Source organism: Dromiciops gliroides, chromosome 6 (genome assembly GCF_019393635.1).
Source record: "Dromiciops gliroides isolate mDroGli1 chromosome 6, mDroGli1.pri, whole genome shotgun sequence".
Classification (NCBI taxonomy): domain Eukaryota; kingdom Metazoa; phylum Chordata; class Mammalia; order Microbiotheria; family Microbiotheriidae; genus Dromiciops; species Dromiciops gliroides.
In genome coordinates, this window is record NC_057866.1 from 165,020,867 (window position 1) to 165,044,715 (window position 23,849).

A 23,849-nucleotide genomic window follows, 5' to 3' on the forward strand; every position below is an offset into this window, starting at 1 on the left:
AGTTTATCATTTTCTGACTAATGTTAAAAAAACAATGTCATTGAAGGCTGTTTAAATTAAGTGTGGGGTTAAGCTATGTGTTAGAGTGCTTTAAAAACTGATATTACTAACAGAAAACCCCAATTCATTTATATATCAAAAGGACTAACACAACATATGTAAATATTTTTTAAAATAAAATGTTCTGATAAGCTCTTAAACAGATTTTCTATATAGGAATGGCAACAGTAAAAAACAAAATTAAAATCTTATAATGATCTATCACAAGTACCAGAGGAGTTTATTTAATATATTTTTAAACCATCAGCTTTGTTGATCAGGATATTTAATATTAAGCTTGAAGAAAGAAGATATTTGCAAAGCGTAATTGGACACATAACACTGTGCCAATAGTAACTTAGAAATAGAAAATTTCCACTGACCATTTCAACCTCAGGTTTATATGAAATAAAGTTTGGTTTATTTCACAGGCCTTTAAATGTAGTGATTCTTGGATCCATTTCTATTTCTGTTATATCTGGGCAGGAAAAAACCACCCAATGTCAACATGTAAAATACAAACTTTAAATTATTTTCAGAAAATTTTGTCAGCAAAAAGCTCACAAAGAAACAAATTAGTAATATATGGTGTAATTTTATATTTCTCTTTCTGAATTTGTACTTTATTACTTTGGGATCCATTTTGTATTGTGATCTCATGTTACCTTTCATTAAGATAACTTAATACAAAGATATTGTTATTTTTCATTCTATATATTTGAACTTACAAGCCAGACAGAAAGAAAATTCAAAATCAAACCTAAATCACCTAGTATAGGTACAAACAGTTACTGAACATCTAAAAATGTTCCTTTAGCCAGTGACATCTAGATGTTATACTGATTTCTGAAAAGGACTGGTATTCATCAGAAGCAGTCCTTAAAATTTAAGAGATAAAGAAGTGTTGTCTGATCAACCACAGTTAAAAACCAGTAGTCAATTCTAAGACAAGATGCATCTTGGACTTTCATGTGTGTGAGAGAGAGCACACTCACTTATTAAGATACACACTTATTTTAAATGGAAAAAGGAATAATTAATGAAATTAAAGTACCTATGTCGGCCATGAATTTTTTTTTAAGAATGATCTAATGCCTAAATAAACCACTGAAAAATAGTCGAAGCTTATTAAAATACAATAGTATATATAGCACAATCTTGGTCATTATGATCTATGGAGATATTTCAGTTCTGTCCCATTAAGAGTAGATCGAGTCAACAGAAGTTGCTAGTTAGATACAAACGGTCAGATATTCTAACATTTCGTCATTGGCAAACATAAGTAAATGAGTCCACAGTTCTCAGGACTTGAGTCAGAATTTAAAACCTACTTTTTAAAAAGATGTCATGACCATATTCTTATACTACAGGACAATGATAAAAGATCATAGGAAAGTCTTATTTTACCGAGGCTCTACCTTTCTTTACAGTATATAATTATATTCATTTGACAATGTTCTTCACATAGTAGGTAAACTCTGATTTTAGACTATGATTAAGCAGGCATAGATAAATTGCATTACTGGAAAAATAGATGAGAATATACCATGGGAGTAATGAAGAAATTACTCAAAAAAGAGGTATGCCTAGAATCCCATAAAAAAGAATCTCAGGTGTGATTTTTTTTTTAATTTTGTGGGGCAAGGAGAGTTAAGTGACCTGCCCAGAGTCACACAGCTAGTGTCAAGTGTCTGAGGCCGGATTTGAACTCAGGTCCTCCTGAATCCAGGGCCGGTGCTTTATCCACCCAACCACCAAGCTGCCCCATTCAGGTGTGATTTTAACAGGGAAGGAGACACAACTTCCTAATTTCTCTTCCCAAATTTTAATAGCATTAAGTCAAATCAACACAGAAAGCCACAAATACAAAATACCCACACAATGACTCAGAGAAATTCAGCCTTATATGACTGGGACTAAAATTTAGAGGGTTAAAGAGAATCTAAATTCAGGTTTTCATTAATAATAGTTATCCAGCTTTAGACACTTGACACTAGCTGTGTGACCCTGGGCAAGTCACTTAATTCTCACTGCCCTGCCAAAAAAATAAATTAAAAATAAAGAAAGTCTTCATTCATATAGCTCTTTGAAGTTTGCCAAGTACTTTACCTCTCTTATCACATGTGATCCTCACAACAACCTTATAAAATAGGTGCTGTTATTATAATACCCATTTGTAAATCTACTCCTCCAACACTAGGTTCATATAGCTACTAAGTGTCTGAGGTACTATTTGAATTTGGGTTTTCCTGACTCCAAATCTAACGTTCTTTCACTATATCAATTAACTACCCAACCACTACAAATTTATGGTTTGATCTTAGATAACTACATTATTTTCTACATAGAAGCTTCTGCCTAAAAGGCATTTATTTATTAGAATAGAAGTAATATAAGGGTTTGTATTATGCTTATCACTTTAAAAGCCCTTCCACATCTACTCTCTCATTTGATCACTCGGATCCCGATATACCCTTGGAAATAAATAGGGTAGCTTATAATTATTGCTATTTTATTGACAAGTAAACTGAGGCTCAATATTAATCCCAAGATAAAAAAAAGCCTGTAAATGACAAGTTCAGTGTTCTTTTTCATTTTGTCATATTACCTATCAAATAATTATTAGCCTAGCTGTTAAGCAGACATAGATACAAATAAACAGATACATCTTATATCTATTGTGGAAATTTATTTTGATTTGGGGACTGAGATTAGAAAGCCTTAGGCCCTCAGGGTCTCTTCTGTGTGGGTGTAGCCTGTGCTGAGGCACGTGATGCTGGAGCATCCTCTAGCCCCAGCCCCAGCCCCAGCCCCAGCCGACTGGCAGATTAGCTTGGTGTGTGGGTGCAAAAAGCCCCAAGATTTGAGTGGAGATAAAAAAGGTATATATAGACCTGGGAGTTAGATTAGAAGGGGGGACGAGACGAATAGTAACGCAGGACTAGGAGCAAGGAGGACACTGACAGACAAGACTCAGAGGGGGCGAGCAGACTAGAAGGAACGGGGGCGGCTGACAAGATTGGAAAGGTTGGAGATAGAGAGAGTGGAGGGTGGCAGATGAGAGAAGGAGGCTGCAGGGGCGCAGAAGAAGGCTAAAGGACTAAAGGCCGGGGGACAAGATTAGAGGGGTGGCTGACAAGATTAGAAAGGTTGAAGAAGACTAAAGGGGGCTGAGAAGAGGACTGGAGGCTGGCTGACAAGATTAGATGCTCGGCAGACAATGGGGTCTATAAGGATGCAGAAGAAGGCTAAAGGAATAGGAGCAGAGAAAAGAGAGGCTGAAGGGCAGATTGACGGAGCAGACAGACTGAAGGTCGGTGAAAGTAAGGAGAGGAAAGTTAGAAGCAGGGAAATTTACAAAATGAAAGTGGCTCAGAGTTAGAATAAAGGACCTGAGTGCCCTAAGGCAAGAGGTGGCTAAGGCCCTTATTGTATTAAAAAAAAGTTCCCGGAACAGCAGGTGGGAAAGAGACGAAGTGAAAGAGATGCATGCAGTCAGGTTGTACATTTTATTCTTAATTTTAAATAGTATCTCATAAATAAACTCTGCTTTGATTATTTAGTTAAGAGGCTTCTTAATATTTTGCTTATTAATTTGGGAGTGGAGCAGTGTGGTGGAACTTTATAAACGGCCCAGACTAAGTTAATAGCAGTAAGATAGCCAAATAGTCAACAGTCCCAGATTAAGTACCCCAATCAAATTAGTCCCCCCAAATTAGGCTAGTCATCAAAAAGATTTCTACATTTGAATGGCAACCACGAAGGGATTTGTGACCCAATTATAATTTTTCTAAATTTATAATTTTTCATATAATCATAATTTTTCATAAGGCCAATTATATAATTTTCCAAATGAGATATACTTATTAATAATTAATTTTTTTTACACTATCTCAAATTTAGATATAAGACTAGATGTATATGCATACCTGGGAAGCTAGGTGGCACAAGAGATAGAGCACTGGACCTGAAGTCAGGAAAGTTCATCTTCCCAAGTTCAAATCTGGCTTCAGATACCTATTAGCTCTGTGACCCTGGGCAAGTCATTTGACCCTGTCTGCCTCTGTTCCTCAATTGTAAAAATGGCAAAACTACTCCAGTATCTTTGCCAAGAAAACCCCAAATGGTATCACAAAGAGATGGACATGACTAAAATGACTCAACAATAAACAACAAATGTACATGCCTATCTTATATCTATCGAGTTTTCATATATATATATATATACATATATATATGTGTGTGTGTATCAGTATGTATACACATGTGTAGCTACATACATATCTATAGATATATATCTCATATTTATATAGAAATATCTCTATCTATTTAGATAGATGATAGATATTCCTGTATCTATCATATCTCCATTTAAGATAAAAGATATAAATCTTAGAAATGAAAAGTCACCTTGGACAAATCCCTGAAGTTGCTCGGCAGTGTAAGATCCAGCTCTTCTGATTCATAGTTAGTTAACACCCAGGGGAATACAGGATACTGATTTAAATCATTGTAGGTACGTCCTGGTAGAAGAAAAGAAAACTCTTTAGAGAGGCATAGGGGAAATAGAGAAGATAGAGAAACAATCTCTAGAGTGGCTGGCTAGACCCCCTCCCCTAATGTATTTCTTTTTTTTTTTTTTTTTTTTTTTTTTAACGCTTCACAAATTTGCGTGTCATCCTTGCGCAGGGGCCATGCTAATCTTCTCTGTATCGTTCCAATTTTAGTATATGTGCTGCCGAAGCGAGCACCCTAATGTATTTCTTATGCCACATCCTTTCCCCCCAGCTTCAGTCACTTGCACAAGTGATTTGGCTTCTCCAGAGCTTCAGTTTCCTCAAATGCCAAGTAGAGAGTTGGACTCTAAAGTCTCTAGATAATTTTTTTCCTAAATTGTCTAAACTATAAAATTCTGTGATTTTATGACAAGGATACATTTCACCCTTACTACTTTACCAGTTTTAAATGATATGAAATAGACCTTTCACAAATCTCATGGATTATGTAATAAATCCTAACCAATTCATTAACTAAATGAAATAATAAATTAAATAAAGCTTTTTAATCACTCTAATTATGGTTCATGTTAATAAACTACTGTGTTTATATTATTCTAAACCAAACAACTTTAATGATTTAGTCTAAATATCTTCTACCCCAAAGCATTGCACAACCTTATGTTTTTTCTTTTTATGTAAAGCTACTCTATGCCTACATATTCAAGTAGAAACTTAGAATTATAAATTTCCCAAGGGGAAAAGAACCTTGGAAATCATACAGAGCAACATCTTATGAATGAGAAATCTGAGGCCAATGTAGGTCAATTGATCAGCCACATTGAGCCATAGCTAATTAGTGGCAGAGACATGATTAGAAATGATTCAGTATATGGGTTCTAATGTATCTAACTTTGAATATTATCATTATAAATCATTAGTTTTAGGAACTATTATTCTGTAGTGGATGGGACTGGTAATAGAAAGGAGGAATCCATGACATTCATGAGTGACACTGATGGTGAAATACTTCTATTAGATTGGGGTAACACAAATAATTTTGCAACTACACACATTTTAGCCATGATTTTTCAACTTCCTTTTCCAACAAACACTTTATCAGAGTGATGAACATGAAGGAAAACGAATTTGTCTGTGTTTCATCTTCTTGTCATCTATTAGAGAAGGTGATAATGAACAAATTGGCCAAAAGAACGTCAGTCAGAGGAAGAAAGAAGAGAGGCAAATGGTCTGAACAAGATTACTCCTGAAAAATCCAGAAAGTACCGTAAATGAATATGCCATGAACTCAAAAGGATCTTAATATATTTCAGAATAGGTCCTTGAAGCTTAAAATTTACAGTGTATTTTATTAAAGTATTTAATATGTGTTTCTCATGTGCTTATTTAATGTAATTAACAAATCTCTTTTAGCAATATTATGAAGAAACAATTAAGATCATGTTTATCTTCTGGGAAATCTACCTCAACTGCTTCAGAACCTTTATCACAATATAACAAATGGGGATACCTAGAAGGAATCATAACAGACCATTTGGCCTAGGTCTCTAAAATAGAAGTAGATAAAATCATCCAAAGGCCATCAATATTTCCCCAAAATTTCATAAACATACATTAAATGCTTATTATTTGCAAACACTGTGCTTGGTGCTCAGGATAAAAAGATAAATAAAGAAACAATCCTTACCCTCCAAGAGCTTACATTCTACTCAGCATACACAACACATACAGAGTAAATAGATACAAAGTGTGTGTATTATGTGTGTGTGTGTGTGTGTGTGTGTGTGTGTGTGTATGTGAATGATCATTCCAAAAAGGAGGGGGCATTAACCATTGCATGGATTAGAAAAAGCATTATGGAGGGGATAGAATTTAATCTATATCTTAAAGGAAACAAGTGGTTCCAAGAAGTGGTTAAGAGGGAGTGCACTCCGGACATGGAGGCCCATCTTGCAGAGGAAGATGAAATGTTACAGAAGGAGAGCTAGCTGTCCCAATAGTTTTAGTGTATATTTACTCTGCTTAATATACATGAGAAGTAACAGGGCAATTATGAGATAAAAATTCTCTTTATCATATAAACTGATTTTCAGAAAGCCCTTCCATTCACTTCTTCCCTCCCACAGGTACAACAAAATTAATGATAAATAAGGTAACATGTCTATTGCACTTGTTTTGTGCCAGGTTCTGTGATAAGTGATTTAGAAGCATTACCTCATCTGATCCTCACAATAACCCTGGAAGGTAGGTGCTATTATTATTCTCATTTTACAAATGAGGAAGCTGAGGCAAATGGAATTCAAGTGACTTGCCCGGGGTCACACAGCTAGTAAATGTCTGAGGCTGGAATTGAACTCAGGTCTTCCTGACTCCAGAACCAGTGCCCTACCCACTGTGCCACCCAACTGCCCAAGTACTTACTGTGTGTAATATTCTGTACTAGTAGGTAAGGAAATAGCAAACAATCTCTTCCTACAAAGGCCTACAGTGGATGATTCTGAATAGCCCCAGTTGATTTCCAGCCTTTAGATTCTATTCTGACCTTTACAAGTTTTACACATAATGGAATATAATATATACATCCCTTTCATCAATATCATTCACAATTTAGCCCATGAGTTCTTTTTTTCTACTTTGTTCTTCATCTTTTTGTTCTGTTGTCGCTTTTGTTTTTAGTTATAATCTTGTTTTTAATCTTATTTATAATACAAATACATTTCCAAATATATCTCCTCTCCTACCCAAAGAGTCATCCCTTATAAAAAGATTTTTAAAAGGAAACACAAAGCAGTTCAGTAAAACTAACCATTTCAGCAAATGCAGTATTCCATACTCATGGTGGGTGATCAAGGTAGCACAATGGATTTAGTGCTATGCTTCTCCTCAGGAAGATATGAATTCAAATCTAGCCTATTAACTGTGGAACCCAGGGCAAGTCACTTAACCTTTGTCAGCCTCTGCTTCTTCATTTATAAGATGGTAGTGCCAGCAGCTAGGGTTATTGTATGGATCAAATGAAATAATAAATGTAAAGGACTTTGAAAAGCTTAAATCACTATGTAAATTGGTGTCATTATTATTCTGCCTTATTCAATGAAGGCAAGAAGGGAAAGTTCATTTTTTCCACTCTTATACAGGTTCAAGCTTGCTCAAAATAATTTATAAAGTGTTAAATTTTTTTGGTTTTCTGTATACAGTGTTGTAGTGTCTTCCTGTTCCCATTTCACTCTATTTATGTGTCTTCATATTTTTCTCTGATTTCTTCATACTGTTTCTTATAGTACATTATTATTCTATTGTTCTTATATGACATTATTTCTTATAGCATGTATATGTTTATGCATTTATTTAATCTAAATATTACATATAAGGAACATGCATTATTATGTATGATGTATATAAAATATGCAAGAAACCTATTTCTTATAGAATATGAATGAATAATAATTCTTTTAGTATCATTTGCTTATTTATTCTCCAAATAATGGGCAACTAGCTTGGTTTTAGTTTTTTCTACTAAAAAGTGCTGCTACAAATACCTTGGTGTACATGAGACCTTTCTGTCTGGGCTCTTGTTTGTGGCATAGATCAGTGATAAATCTGTGTCAAAGGGCATAGATAGGGCAGCTAGGTGGCGCAGTGGGTAAAGCACTGGCCCTGGATTCAGGAGGACCTGAGTTCAAATATGACGTCAGACACTTGACACTTACTAGCTATGTGACCCTGGGCAAGTGACTTAACCCCCATTGCCCTACAAAAACAAACAAATAAACAAAGGGCATAGTTTTATCACTTCAGAGGAATAATTTCCAGAATGTTTTTCAGAATGGTAGGAACAATCTATGGCTCTATCATCATCATATTTGTGCCTATCTTTTCATAGTCTGTCCAACACTATTTCCATCTTTTATCATATTAGTGGAGTTAAAGGGAAACCTCAGATTTGTTTTGATTTGCACCTCTCTTATTCTTAGTTATGTGTGGTTGCTAATAGTTTTTTATTTCTTCTGAGTACACTTTTTGTTCATATCCTTTCACCACTTATTCACTAGGGAATGGCTCTTGGTATTATAAAAATTTCTCCCAGTCAAATGTGCCCTTCTTACCTTTGCTGCATTGATCTCATTCAAATGAGTTAATATATATAAAGCAATTTGTAAACCTCAAAGAGCCACATAAATGCTAACTCTTATTTTATTGTTCCTGTTTTTGTTGTTCTTGTTCACATAATTGCTTTTCAGAGTTTAAAAGTTATGTATTTTCTTTGGTGATCTCCATGCCTCCTTAGTTTAGGATTTTCCCCCAGCAGTAAATAATAAAAAAATACTCTAGCTTATTCTCTTCTAATTTTTCTCTATGAAACATAAATCTATTTCAAGCTGACTGTCATTTCTCATATAAGATAATGATTTAACCCTAATCTGCCAAACAGCTTTCCACTTTTCCTAGAAATTCTTGTCAAATACAGAGTTCTTCAAGTAGCTTATGTCATTGACTATAGCAAATATTTGAGTATGGAGTTTTATAGTTTCTGGTGCTTATTTATCCAGTCGGTTTAACTAATTTAGTTTTTTTTTGTTTTGTTTTGTTTTTTTTTTACATTATGAGATATTTTATTTTTTCCGTTACATGTAAAGATAGTTCTCAACTTTTGTTTATACATGCTTTACAATTTCAGATTTTTCTCCCTCCCTCCCTCCCCTCCCTCCCCCCTCCCCTAGACAGCAGGTAATCTGATATAGGTTATATCTATATATATCTATACATATACATATAGATATATATATACACACACATATATATACACATAATAACATTAATCCTATTTCTGCATTAATCCTGTTACAAGAGAAAGAATCAGTTTTGATGATTATTTCTCTAAGTATAACTTGAGGTATAGAAGTGCATTCCCTCTTCATTTCTACTTATTTTCATCATTTATTTTGAGATTCTAGATCTTCTGTTCCTCCAAATGAATTTTGATATTATAATTTACCTCTATCAGTATCCCCTTGGTAGTATGATTGGTATAGTATGAAACCTGTAAATTAATTTAGATGGAATTAGCATTTTCCTTGATGTTATCTCACACATTTCTTTCAAGTTCTTTGAAGTCTTTTTGCATCTCATAAGGATGCTTTGCTCAAAAATTTCCTGTAATTCTTTTTACTTTTAGGGGGGAAAAATACATAAACTTCAAGCAAGGAATTTTAGAATCTCCACATTATGGCTCTGAGCTATCTTTATTTATTTCACATTGCTCTGCTAAACTCAAAATGTCTCTTTGCATTCACTAAGCCAGATACCACTTTCTTTCATCACTTCTTTTCAAAAATCTTATTTACTTTTAGGGATCAGCTCAGGAGCCAACTTCTTTATGTAGGTTTCCTAAGACCTCTAGTAAGAATGTTAATATTTCATCTCAGTAGAGTATAAGTCCTTAAGTGCAGGGAGAATGTAATTTTTTTCTTTGGTTCTCAAAACCTAATACAGCGACTTGCACAAAGTTAACATATGTGTGTGTGTGTATATGCGTATGTGGATGTGCATATACATATAGATGTATACACACACACACCTGTGTGAGTGTGTGTGTATTGAGGCAGCTAGGTGGCACAGTAGATAGTCAGGATAATTTGAATTCAAATCTGGACTCAGGACATTTATTAGTACTAGTAGGGTGACCCTGGGCAAGTCACTTAACCCTGTCTGCCTTGGGTTTCTCATCTATAAAATGAACTGGAAAAGGAAATGCTAAACTACTCTAGAGCTTTTGCCAAGAAAAGCCCAAATGGGGTCAATGAAGAGTCAGATACAACTGAAGTAAATAAACAACAATATATGTATATACATGATATACTTTAAAAATTATTTATATCTTTTGTTTTTAAATCTTTTTTTTTTTTTTTGGTGAGGCAATTGGGATTAAGTGACTTGCCCAGGGTCACACAGCTAGTAAGTGTTAAGTGTCTGAGGCCAGACTTGAACTCAGGTCCTCCTGACTCCAGGGCCAGTGCTCTATCCACTGCGCCACCTAGCTGCCCCTAAATCATTTTTAATTCCAAAAATATTCCTCCCCCTCTAATACAAAGAATAAAAAAGACTCTCTCCCCCGACCCCAACACACACACATTAAAAGCCATTGTTTCTGCCCTCTGGTAATAAACGTTTATCCTAATCCTTTATCAACTAAACATTTTGTTACTTAGTTTTTGTAATTCTCATTGGTAGCCCTTTCCAAATTCATAATGTCTTGTCACCCAACCAAGAAAAAGGAGACGGAAAGAACTTAGTCCAGGTAGAAATGGAAGTATCTTTGCCCACAAGAAAATGAGGAAAGAAGGTAAATTAAGTTTTTAGGTTCTCTTCAGGGAAAATAAAAGTATTCAAGGTTCAACTTTCAAGGAAAGCAGGAAGGGGGGAAAAAAAAAACCCAACCAGGATGAATCACTCTTGGAAAGCTTAACCAAGCTAAGGGAAGATATGAGATGAGAAGGATCCAGAGGGACACAGTGGCCCAATGTGACTGACTATATGATTTCCACAATAACCCTAATATCTCTTTGGACTACCCACATATCTCTCTCTGCTTCTTTCTTGACCTATGACAGTTGCAATGAGCTGGCAATCCCATTGCTCAAAATAACTAAGGCCACTCTTAGCAGTCTAGTGCTGTAAACAAGTCAACATGAAGGTCTATGTTACCTGCTATAGTGTTAAGAAACATCAAATACTCAAAATTAGAAATTTCCCGGTGCTGCCATCGTTGAGTCATACTGGAAGCTTTGAAAATTTGACGTGGATTTGCTAATGAAATACGCCTGCAAAGAAAAAAAAAATAGAAGCCACCCTATTAAGACCATCTTCCAAAATAGCTCATATTATTTATGTTCTGATTTTCCATTTTTTTAAATGTCATAGTCTAGTTAATACTAACACTAACAAAAAAAGGTTAAATAAATAATGGGGGCGGTGGGTGGTAGGGAGGTGCTTTAATGTGTTCCATTTCTCCTGGTAAAATGTCACTTAAAAAACAACCACAAAATACCACTTCAGATGCTCAGTTTTACATAAAGAAGTCATTTTCATGTCCTAATCAGAAATACATACTGACAATGTTTTGCTGGTGTTAATACCATTAATTTTATTAAATTATAATTCAGTATAACAGATGTGTTCATATGTCCTTATCCATTTAGGTCAATCTCCTAGAGAAAAAAATTGTCCCCCTAGTTTATTATCTATATGTATAAACTGTAATTCAATACATGGAGCAGAAAGGTCATTATAAAATGATCATTTTTGTATCTCTAGTGCATTGAGAAGATGAAACTGCTGAGGGGAAGACTGAAGGCTTACTAAGTGTTCTGAATGTTCATCTAACTTGACAATCCTTAAGAGTCAGAAGGGACCAAAGAGATCACCTAATCCAAAATACCGTTTTCCAGACAAGGAACTGGAAACCCAAAGTGACTTTCAAGGTCACACAGCAGAGCTGGAGGTAAAGCCCAAGAGACCCAATTTCAATCTGGCATTCCACCACAACATACAGACAGCCTCTTCTTTGAACATTCAGATACAAATTCAGAGAACCCGGGGATATAGTCGTGGAAGCAGTGTTTGAGAGGGTCATACTCTGGGCCTCAGGCTCTGTTATCACTGCACCTTCTGCACACTTAGTTCTCATTGCCTGAAATTGGAAGTGATTCAGGGAACCTTATCACTCGCCTCAGGAGCTTCTCCTTAAGCCACTGCATGAGAGCTGCATATTCTTTCTATACATGGATTTGATATTGATACCATTTCATACTGAAAGGGGAAAAGGAAGAGACAAGTGACTTTAGATTAATATTGGTTAAGTGAAGTAGAACAGATTATTAGAGTATTTATAAATCCATGTCAAATTGAAAAACATGAAAATTTTAATTATGTATATGAATGTACCTCACTTTAAGCATGCGGTTTTCATAAACTGGGTATTTTTAAGTGTCCTAGAAAAAGATTTAAGTGTACTATAAATGATTTCAAAAGCAATTCTTTAATCAAACCTTTTTTTAAAAAATTAAAGATAAATGCTTTTCCTACATGAAAAATTATAAGATAATTTATGTTGTAAATTTGGATCACTGAATGTGGTATGTTCTTAATGGGGGGGAGGATGATTTTAAATGACTAAAGCAAACATCATTAAAGAATTTTTATCTGAGGAATAAAGATTTCGGTCACTAATTAAGGGTAACTATAATTATTCTCACAAAACCTTAGTATTAATTTATTCCCTAATTGTAAACATCTCTTTACTATCTTCAAAGCTCCATATTCATATGAAAATCAATATGCCTAATACTAATACCAATACACTCTGGAAAGTACAAGGAAAGCAACACATGACTATGTTGTGAACATTGAGTGATTTTCCCAGATCTACTATAATTCTACTATATGATCTACTATGAGGACCTTTCAATCTTTCTGTGTCTTGGTTTCTTAGCAACAAAATGGGACTGTTGTTATTCCATTACTTCAGAAGTGAATTAAGTTCAAAGATACCAAAGTCAATCGAATGAATATTAACATCATAACTTTGTCTTCATAAACATAAACATCACTAAAGGCAATTAAAATATCTTAAAGCATAGTACACTACCTGGTTTGAGGCAACCCAAAACTCGTTCCAATGCCAACACGAGGTAGACAATTGACCACTTTCTTTACTGTAGCAGGGTCTGGAAAGTTGAACATTACAGCAACTACAAACAAAACAAAAGTATGGAACAAGTCTTCTCAGTTACATCTGCTAGATTCTGAAACTTATTCTATTTTCCCACAGTCTACAGTAAATCAAGCATGTCTAAAGCAAGCATTATTTCCATTTTACTTGTAAACTCTTTTCTCAGACACATTTCCTCTTCTAATCACTTTCAGTAATTCCAGCAACTATTGTCTTATTAACATTAACATAATGCTGAAGTAATCTAGTTATACTATTTGAATAAATAGAATGTCAGCATGTCATGTCTATCTCTCTGGATTTCTGGAAACAGCTTTGCAAAAGAAATTAAAGCTTATACAGTTTTTAAACTAAATAAGTAAAAGCAAGTATAAGTTCAACTGGGAAATTAATGTGCTGATTATTTTTAGTTATAATTATGTCTATTTTTCAAGAAAATATTTTGTTTACTATGGAAGTATATTCAATATTGCTTTGTACATCCAAAGCAATGTGACCTTAAGGCAAACTAGCTTTCTGTGTTTAAAAACCAAAAAACGTAACTGTTCTCACAAATTCTGATAATTTCTTCTGGAAATGACTACACATTTGTGGAAGTAATAGGAACTTAATCTGAATCTATACACTCACCATAACCCATGTGTAAATTTTAATCAATTATGGCTATTATGAATTTAAACTTCTTTTCTTTAAAAAATTTTTACATGCACATAAAAATAGCATTGTTCATACCTAGGCCATTTTTAAACAAAGTCACAAGGACAAATTAGGAATATTTTAATTTTGCTATCATGTTTTAAGTAGAATTTAGCTTTAAGAATACAAAGTAAGCACGGGTTTGTGTGAGAAAGATCACACATCTTTAACTTCACAAAAATGTATCTAGAGAAATCACATAAGTGGAGGAAACTTCACACATTATCCAACCAATAAGTTTATAGAGAATCTAATTCCTAGTTCATTGAGTGGCTGTAACTTCTTGCCTTAAAATTTATGATATGAGAGACAAACATATTGTACACTAAATACATAAGAAAAGTTTACCTATTACTGCAGACAACTAGAGTCATGAGGAGAATGGCAACATACCAATGAACAGATAAAGCAAGAATATATACAAAATTTCTCAAAAGTAGAAAATTAACAACTTTGTGTAAGTCATAAGTCTGGTCAAGGATAAACTCCTTTGAGGCAACTAAAATACAAATCATTTTAAAAGTGTAGAAGAACTAGCTGATTAAGAGAATAATGTCTGCCTTAAAAAAAAAAGTGGAAACAAGTAAAAAACGAAAAATAAAATTTTCCAAAGTAAATTTGTTAATAAAGGAAATCTGTCTATAACAGACTCTGGATTTGTAAAGGAAGAAGAAAATGTAATATCTTTATAAATGCTTTTTAAATTATAAAAACCTATGGATTATGTCAGGAGGAAATAAAACATGTTGGTGTATTAGCCTTAGGGCCTAAGAAAGTGAGAGCTGTCTTACTCTGAGACACTACCTTCTTTAATGTCCCTTTCTATGACACCACTCATACACTGAGACAGTTTCCCTCCTGATTCCCATATTGCTTGCTCTTCTAGTCTTAATGGATTTTACCAAGCTCCATTCTAAACCCACAAATTGAATTTTAATTCCACTTTGAGGAATGATGTAATAGAAAGCAACCAAGAATAATTCAGTACTATTTGCTGATAGTATCTTCTTATAAGATACTGGATTTGACAGAAGACAAATGTGTCATTTGATTCTCTAAAACATGTAGGATTCACTCCAGTAGGAATCTAAACACCAAAGAAAGGTTGAGAATAGCAAAATGACATAGTTACATTCCTCTATCTCTTCCATAGATGAAAAGCTCTAATTTTTTTTGTATGGTTAAAAAAAAGTACACGGACATAGAAATAGGCATAAAACTATGGCAGATAGAAACCAAAGTCCCAACAAGATATAGTTCTATTATACTAGATGTATACATAATCTATTTCTATATTTTATAATTGTATTAAAAGACATCTGTTCTCAAGGAGAAAATTATAAATTAATTTAAGGATTTAAAACTAGAGTGGAAAAATCACAGGACAGTATAAAATACTGGTTGTCACCAAGGGAGAATTTGGACTATAAGAAAATAAAAGACATTCCCATTAAAATGGAAAAGTAGTGATGGCACTTTCTATTTGTACAATTGCTCAAAAATGAGCTATTTTAAGATATGAAAATTATAACTTATAACTTAAAACTATGAGTTTTGAGCAAAATGGCATTACCTCTGTTTGCCATGAAGATCTCTAGTGCTGTATTTTGTAGAAGATAACGCCGGGAAAATATTGATCGAATTTCTGTGAACAGCCATTTTCCATGCAGTCCTTCAGTATATGCCAGAATCTAAATGCAAGAGGAGAAAAGAAGAAGAGATAGGACAATTTTCATCACCGTAAAGCAACTGAATGACCAAAGAATCATTTATTTCTTTATGTAAAACTGTTTAAAAGTGGAATCCTCTGATCAAAAAGATAAATGGATTGGACAAATATGGCCTATAGCCATTTCTATAAACAGCCATGTCTATAAACATTTTTTTTTTTGGTGAGGCAAATGGAGTTAAGTGACTTGCCCAGGGTCACACAGCTAGTAAGTGTCAAGTGTCTGGGGCTGGATTTGAACTCAGGTCTTCCTGAATCCAGGGCCGATGCTTTATCCACTGTGCCACCTAGCTGCCCCATAAACATTTTAAATGAACAAATTAGAGAATCTGAGTTGAAAAGAACCTCAGAGGTCAATTCGTCCAACCTGTACCTGAATAAGATGCCCCCATATATCAACTCTCAAAATTTATCCAATTGATTCTTCTTTTTTTTTTTTTTGGTGAGGCAGTTGGGGTTAAGTGACTTGCCCAAGGTCACACAGCTAGTAAGTGTCAAGTGTCTAAGGCCAAATTTGAACTCAGGTCCTCCTGAATCCAGGGCCGGTACTTTATCCACTGTGCCACCTAGCTACCCCCAATTGATTCTTGAAGACCTCCAATGAGTGACAGCCCACTGTTTCCCAAAGGTGATATTTGTGGATAGCTCTAATTGCTAGGAAGTTGTTCAGATTGGAAAAAAATAAAGAAAGTGGAGTCTTACATTCTACCTGCAACATTAGTAGTCAATATTTTGTGGGGTATGTATACGTGTGCATGTTTGTGTTTTAAAGGGGGGGTGATAAGTAACCATCAATAAAGTATTCAACCTGGAGTTTTTAAATAATTAGAAAATTTGTAGAATAATTAGAAATTTCACTAGTAAACCATCATATTTTTGATAAATTTTTATTTTCTAGTCATATAAAAATATGACTTTTATGTCAACAACTTAAGGGTTACCAGGAAACACAGAACAACAAAATATTACTGAGCATAGACCCAATTTAAGTTCAACAAGTTACAATAGAAAAAGAGACACTTTCCTTTCAATAAGAAAATTTCATTCCATAAAAATATACACACAAAATGCTAAATTCACCATTGTGACAACAGTCGTTCATTCTAGAAGCATAAATGTTGACTAGAAGAGGATAGGCTTTTTTTTTTCCCCAGTTAATGCTAACTACAAATCTGTTAGTGAACTCTAGCACAATCTCTCTATGAAGTGACTGTCAGAGTAACTTGTTACAATTCTTGTCATTCTATGTGACAGACACAGATGCCTAGTCTGCCCTGACAAACTAATCCCATCTTTAGTTCTAAATGACTATGCTACATGGTTGCTTCAGTTTGGTCTTTTCATTTCAAAGCTTAATTATGAAGGTATTAAGGGACAACAATGTTGGTTACTTCCCCACCCCCTTTATTTACTATGACATCGCAAAAAAGGTGGAGATAGGTTGTAAATGCATGCTTACTGACACCAGAAACCAATGCTCTGGCATGGATACAATGTCATTAAAAACTGGGGTACAAAAACCATCACCTTAAGATGGCAGTAGAACATATGCCAAATGTCCCATTTTCAAATTAAAAACTAAATTCAATTATACAATTGCATTAGTTTACAGGACTCTAGACCCAGGGTCGCACAGCTAGTGTCTAAAGCTGGATGTGAAATTAAGTCTTCCTGACTCCAGACCTAGCACTCTCTCTCTTTGCTAGTGAAAAGGGTAATATGGCTAAATAAAACAAGTTTCTATGTCCCCCACTATAATGTCCTACCAGAAACTATGTCCAGAAAGTTAGAGACTGTTACGGAGTCAAAGAATCATTTTAAATCTTGATCCTTTTTCTTTATAATCATGTTCAACTCAAGTTCAAACACGAATCAACTAACACAAAAGTTGGAATTTAGTTAGAAAAATGGAAACAAAATTTCCAGTTATTATCTTGAAGACAAAGGTAACTTGGTCAATATTAGAACAATTCATATAAGTAGCTGTTACTTAGAGAATTACAGAATTTTATAGCTGGAAGTGACCTTAAAGATTAACTAATAAGACCCTTTCATTTTACAGATGTGAAAACTGAGGCCCACTGGATGAATGGGGGGGTGGGGTGGGGGGGGTTCCAAATGATCAAATGCCTAAACCCAAAGGCACACAGCTATCAGTGGCAGACCACTTACTAGAATGTAGGATCTATCCAATTGAAAGCTACTTAATAGCTTATCTTAATGTCTCCTTCAGCACCTAAGGCAGAGCTCCTTTAGTATCTAGTAGGTTGTTTTGTTTTGTTTTGTTTTTTTGGTGAGGCAATTGGGGTTAAGTGACTTGCCCAGGGTCACAAAGCTAGTAAGTGTCAAGTGTCTGAGGCAGGATTTGAACTCAGGTACTCCTGAATCCAGGGCTGGTGCTCTATCCACTGAGCCACCTAGCTGCCCCATCTAGTAGGTTCTTAATAAACACTTATCTGAATTCTGAATCCTGATCTTTAGACTCCCACACAGTCCATAGCTATGTACGGATTTCCTTAAGATGGTTGGGACCAACTATGTGAAAGTCTTAAGTAAATGGAACATGACTAGTCAGAAACCTTAATTAACCAGGTTAATTTTTTATTTTCAGGATAAAGTAAAATCACAAGATAAAACATTATAAAAGGATTTATTATTTTTAAAAGAACAAGAAAAACACAATGGTTCTCAAAGTGTGGGCTGGGGAACTCTGGTGGCCTCCAAGACTTTTCAGAGGGTTAAAGAGGTCAAAACTATTTTCATAATAATACCAAGATGATATAATTTCTAAACAACTCTTGGAAGAGGAGGTAGTCATCACTAGTTTTTTAAGAGTATAAAGGGGTCCTAAGAATTAGAGAAGAGCTACTCAAGTGTTATTTCCTGTGGTCAGCTTACATTCTCCCAGATCTGTTCTACATTTTACATCATAGCTTTATCCAATGAAAAAGTGATGTGCACTTAATTCATTCAGAAAAACTATGAAATACTGTAAAGCCCTCAATCACCAAAGAGATTATGTTGGGCTTGATACATTATGCTTACTAAAATATGAAAACATAATAACATATTTCAGAAAAGTTTTCAATAAAAAACTAAATTTAAAGGGCTTACTACTTAATTCTTTAATCTAAAAATTAATTAGAAAGTTCAATTAATGAGAAACCACATATTTCACACATGCTAATAATAATTCAAAGTTTTATTGTTCCAAAAATAATACTGTGAATCAAAATACTAAGTGTTGTTTAGCACATAGCAAACACTGAACTTTCAAAGTAATATAGTAGTCTTAACTCAAAAAAGCTATCACTAGCATATGAACTTAACTCTTTACCTTAAAAGAACTAGTCTAGATTTTTTCAATTGTGGAAAAAATCCCCACTCATTAAAAAAAAAAAAAGTTAAGCACAATCTGTTATGACAAAATGTATGATAACAGAGTTTGAAATAGGAAACTAAGCATTGTTTAATACAGGCATGTTTCTGATATAATAACAGTTTTTGAAAGTATTCATTAAGAAAAACTATCAATACCAAAAAGCAGCTGAGGCCTAGCTAAGCAAGGCTTCATTTCTTCTTGGAATAGTATCTGCCTGGTCTATAGCTTCACTTCAAAGTCTCTGGAGTTCAATTAAAACTGGATTAGGTAGAAGCAGACCCTTCTTTGGGACTTTCTGTTCTCTGAAACTCCACATATACTGACAGCACCCTAGACAGAGGTCTAGCCCTCCAATGAACCAGTTGCTATGGAAACTGCATCATTACCACTGCTCTGCACTTAACACACCAAGTATAGTAGTTCTAAAGATACAGCTCAGAACACTCTCCCTGAATGTTTATCACCTTTTCTTTTATTAATACCTGAACTCAACTTCTTTTGTTCCAACGTCTAAGCAAAATTGTCTTATCAACTAATCAAGTTTAGGAAAAGGGTATTATAAAATGAATATGTTTATAATAAAAAAAGGTCTTACTATTCTTTCTTCCCTGGAAAATTTCAACTGAGAATTAAGACTTCTAAAATAGAGATAAGATGTCTTGAAATACAGAAACATGTCTTTCATTCATGTAAATCACATAACATTCAGACAGTGAACAAGGCCCTTAGTTACCCTGTTATACTTGTTCTTGGTTTACAAGGTAACAAAAATTCAGTCTTCTGTATTTCTCTTTGACTATAATTTTGTGATAGTTTACAAACTGCAAACCAAAGTATATTTGCCATATTTTGTTTTTCTAATCCCACCAAACAACAGCAACAGCGACAATAATAATAATATTTTACTGACCTACTGTTTAAAAGGTATTTTAAAAAATCAGATTTCTGGCACTAAGAAGTAAAAATTATAGTCACCCCCAAAGAAAAAATACTATTTTTATAAGAGAGCTGGTTTTCCAGCAAGTTAAGAAAAAAACCAAAACCCAATACATTGTTTCTTTAAATTACAATATATTTTAATGGAGTTAGAAAAAAGAAACTAAATAAGTTGATTACATATTTAGACCTATTGAGCACAAAAGAAAACAAATAACATGTTACCATCAGAAAAATATGATGTTCTTTCACTGAATTCTGCATATATGTGATGGTGATTCTACTGATTGCTTTAGGTTGCTTAATGCAACAACCTAAAATACTTCCTCCAACCAAATTTTGTAATCTTTTCTTCCCACAAATCCATAAAATCTCCTGAACAATCTACAAATAACAGTAAGTTCAAACTAGCCCTATCTTTGCAATTTTATAGTCATTCATTAACAAATTATTTTGTATATTAAAAGACAAACAAAAACATATATACATTCATTGTCTTAGACTTCAAGCAAAACACAAAGTCCTTGTCCTATCAAGTTAGCAAAGGTACTATTGAGATGGAAGCGAGGCATAATTTAACTGTGCTGTTTTCTTGGATAATGGAACTGATAATAATTGAAAATTACAGATTATATTTATGACGTACAAACATCAGAGCTAAATGAAATACTAAAAACCTGGAAAGGGTTATATGCTTATTTTATATTAGAAATAAATCATATTATTTTGCAAGTATATATTTTTAAAATATTTAAGTAATCTATGCTGTTTATAATAATTATGATTTGGCAACCTTAATCAAAGATGTTTTAATCAAACATTTACCTTGACTAGTTCTATCAGAGACTTAAAAGTAAATAGGAATTTAGAATTTGTCACATATGATTTTATCTGAAACTTGATCTTTAACAATAGACTAATAATCCTAGATTTCATATTTTCTTATGTATTTCCAGAATTAGATTCAACCATATATCTTATCATATTAGTTTATAATCTTTAAAGATATTTTAAGCAGAAAAAAATGATGTTTTCTACACATCAGACATAACTGGAAAATTCTAGGTAATGATTCTGTGTTATTAAATATAATGTCTTAAGCTTTTGAGATCTTTCCAGATTTTGTAAAATTTCTTTATGAATCTCTCTGAAAAAAATATTTTAAAAACCCAAAAATGGAAGTTAAAAATTGACAGGAGGAAAAAGTATCTTTTAAAATTAATTATAAAATATTTACTTCATAATTCTTCATCCATGCAGTCAATTTTTCCATCCACTGCCTACTAGTACTATGGTGTGGCATAGTATTCTCCTTAGTATTTTCATGGGTGACAAATTCAATTAAACATATTCATTACTCTAATGTTCCACTTGGCAGTTTTAGCCATGATGAAGAATTAAAAATATATAAATAAAATGCTATGTGACCTTTGTATTGATCGGGCTAAAATGGCTTTAAGCTTGGGTATGGATGATGGGGAGTTTAGGGTGGAAAAGCACATACACATACTCTTATGTTTTCTCTTCCAATTACTGGAGGAGATGATAAAACCACAGCAAATGATGTATCAGCTCATTTTATCTTATCGCTTTGGGGCTAGGTGACAATGAAGTTCATATTTCACTGGCTCCCATTGAAGATTGTGAAAATTACTTGCCCTCATGACCTGAAATTTCACTAGAAGACAGAAATTTCTCTTCTGCAAAGTAATGCAATTTTTCAGATGTCAACCTTTAGCCCAGCTTTAAAAATTAATTTCATTTATATTAACCAATGATATTGATATTTTCACAGAACACACTTTGATACATGAAGCACTGACTGGCAAATTGATGTTGCTTTAGATGGGTAAAACTATTTTATTTTAAGCTGCTGTGGCAGACAGATTTACTGCAAACTGAAATTCCTATTTCATAATGTAATATTTGTGCTAGCCTGATGCACCTTTAAGTCCCTAGCCTGTAAATAATTCAAAAGACTCTTTAAGCTAGTTCTTTCTGTTTTATTTCCAATTTTATTCAGTCTGAAAATGTTTTGCATTGTAAATGATATAACCAGAGAAGCCATTTTTCTTTAATTAACATTTCATATGTATGAGCCAAGACTGAATAGGCTCTGAAGTAGGTTCCCTTGTCTGCTTAAGTTACAATAAAACAGTAGTATTTCAACCCATGAGCCAGTTTCAACTTTGTCTCTTTTTACTAACATTATATGTGTTGCCAAATGGGGAGAAAAAAAGTCAAAATATGGAATTTACTACACAAGGGCATTAGAGGAAAGGAACAATGCCTAACTTTATTTTATTTTTTACTGTATAGGGCAAAGAGAAAGGTTTAGGATATTTTCTTTACCTTTTTCTTTGTTGAATTTGCAAAGCAAGTTTCTATTTGACTCACATGAAAACACCATAAGAACAAACAGATTTATGATTTTTAGCTTTAAAAATATTGAGTATTTATAAACATATAGAAAGATTCAAAAATTAAACCACATGACCAATTTTATCCTGAACAAGGAATGGAAGAGTTTTGTTTGATCTTTGTTCAAGGTGCTACAGAGAACCAAAACTAATAAAAGTGGCCATAATCATTTTTAAAAGCATACACACATAAAACTTAGGAGAAAGATAATATCCCTAAATGTGCCATTAAGCGTACATTATCTTTATTTCTGTGAACAAAATTTTGGTGAGACGGACTCTTGTGACAATTTGGGAACACTGTCATTAACCTGTGTTATTTCATTTTAGTAATTTATTAAACATAAACATGCAGAGCTTCATAATTTATGCATTAGTCTATATTCTTTGAAATTAGTGAAGTAAATCATAGAACCAGAAGCTAATTCCTACTGTAGCATACTTTCACTATTCATTGCATTTTCTCTTTTCTTACTATCTCCTCTACCAAAATACGCTGAAGAAGAAAAAGACATAGTCAAGTTACAACTAAATGCCCCATACATCCCACATCTGTAGCTAGAGCCAGCTGGGTGGTGCATTGGTAGAACAACGGAAAGTAGACCAGGCTGGAGTTGGGAAGGCCAGACTTCAAACCCTGCCTAAAATACCTACTAACTGTGTGACCTGGACAAGTCACTTAACCTCTGAAGGCTTTAGTTTCATCATCTGAAAAATGGGGATGATAGAACCTACTTCTTCTACTTCCCAGGGTTGTGAAAATAAAAAATAAGAGTTGAAAATCCCTCTGCAAACTTTAAAGTGCTATGTAAATGTAAGTTCATCACAATTATCACCACCACTACCACCACTACCATCATCATCACCACCACCAAACTATTCTTTCTACTCCGCACATCAGATATGCGCTCACTCCTCATTCTATCTGTCCTGCTAAAACTCTTTTCTTCCTTCAAAGCCCATTTAGGTACCACTTCTTTCATGAAATCTTCCTTAGATGCTCAATTAAAAGTGTTATCTCCCTTCTCAAACTTTCCTAATCTACTCTCTGGAAGTTAAGATCTGAGTTCAAAGCCTGCCTGGAACCCAAGGCTAGCTCTCCTCCATTACCTTTCGACACCAGGTAGCTGAGCTGCAGGAGACCTAGGCTCAGGTTCTGGTTCAGATCCCCACTGGTGGTATGACCCTCAGGAAGGCCCTTAATGTATCAGTGCCCCCAAGCAACCCTATGTCTTCAAGTTGTAAAATCATTGCAAATCTGTGTTGGTAGAAGTTTCCTCATCTGAAATTCAGTACAGTAATGAAATCCTAGGGCTGGACAAAACAAAACACCCTTTGAACACCTGGCTCCCCAGGGCTGTTTTGAGACTCCAATGAGATAAGGAGTTCCAAAACTTTG

The 23,849-nt window shown here is 34.1% G+C and overlaps 1 protein-coding gene and 1 non-coding gene across 2 annotated transcripts in view; both read right to left on the bottom strand.

Annotated features, from left to right (window-relative positions):
• Positions 1–23,849, bottom strand: part of LRBA (LPS responsive beige-like anchor protein) — a 762,673-nt gene that overhangs the window by 217,793 nt on the left and 521,031 nt on the right. Inside the window, 4 exon segments of the mRNA XM_043969784.1 lie at positions 4,450–4,562; positions 11,262–11,377; positions 13,204–13,306; positions 15,557–15,674. Coding sequence (XP_043825719.1) covers positions 4,450–4,562; positions 11,262–11,377; positions 13,204–13,306; positions 15,557–15,674 — 450 coding nt within the window.
• Positions 4,684–4,790, bottom strand: LOC122733221. Its single transcript, XR_006353804.1, has one exon. It is a non-coding gene; the product is annotated as a U6 spliceosomal RNA (small nuclear RNA).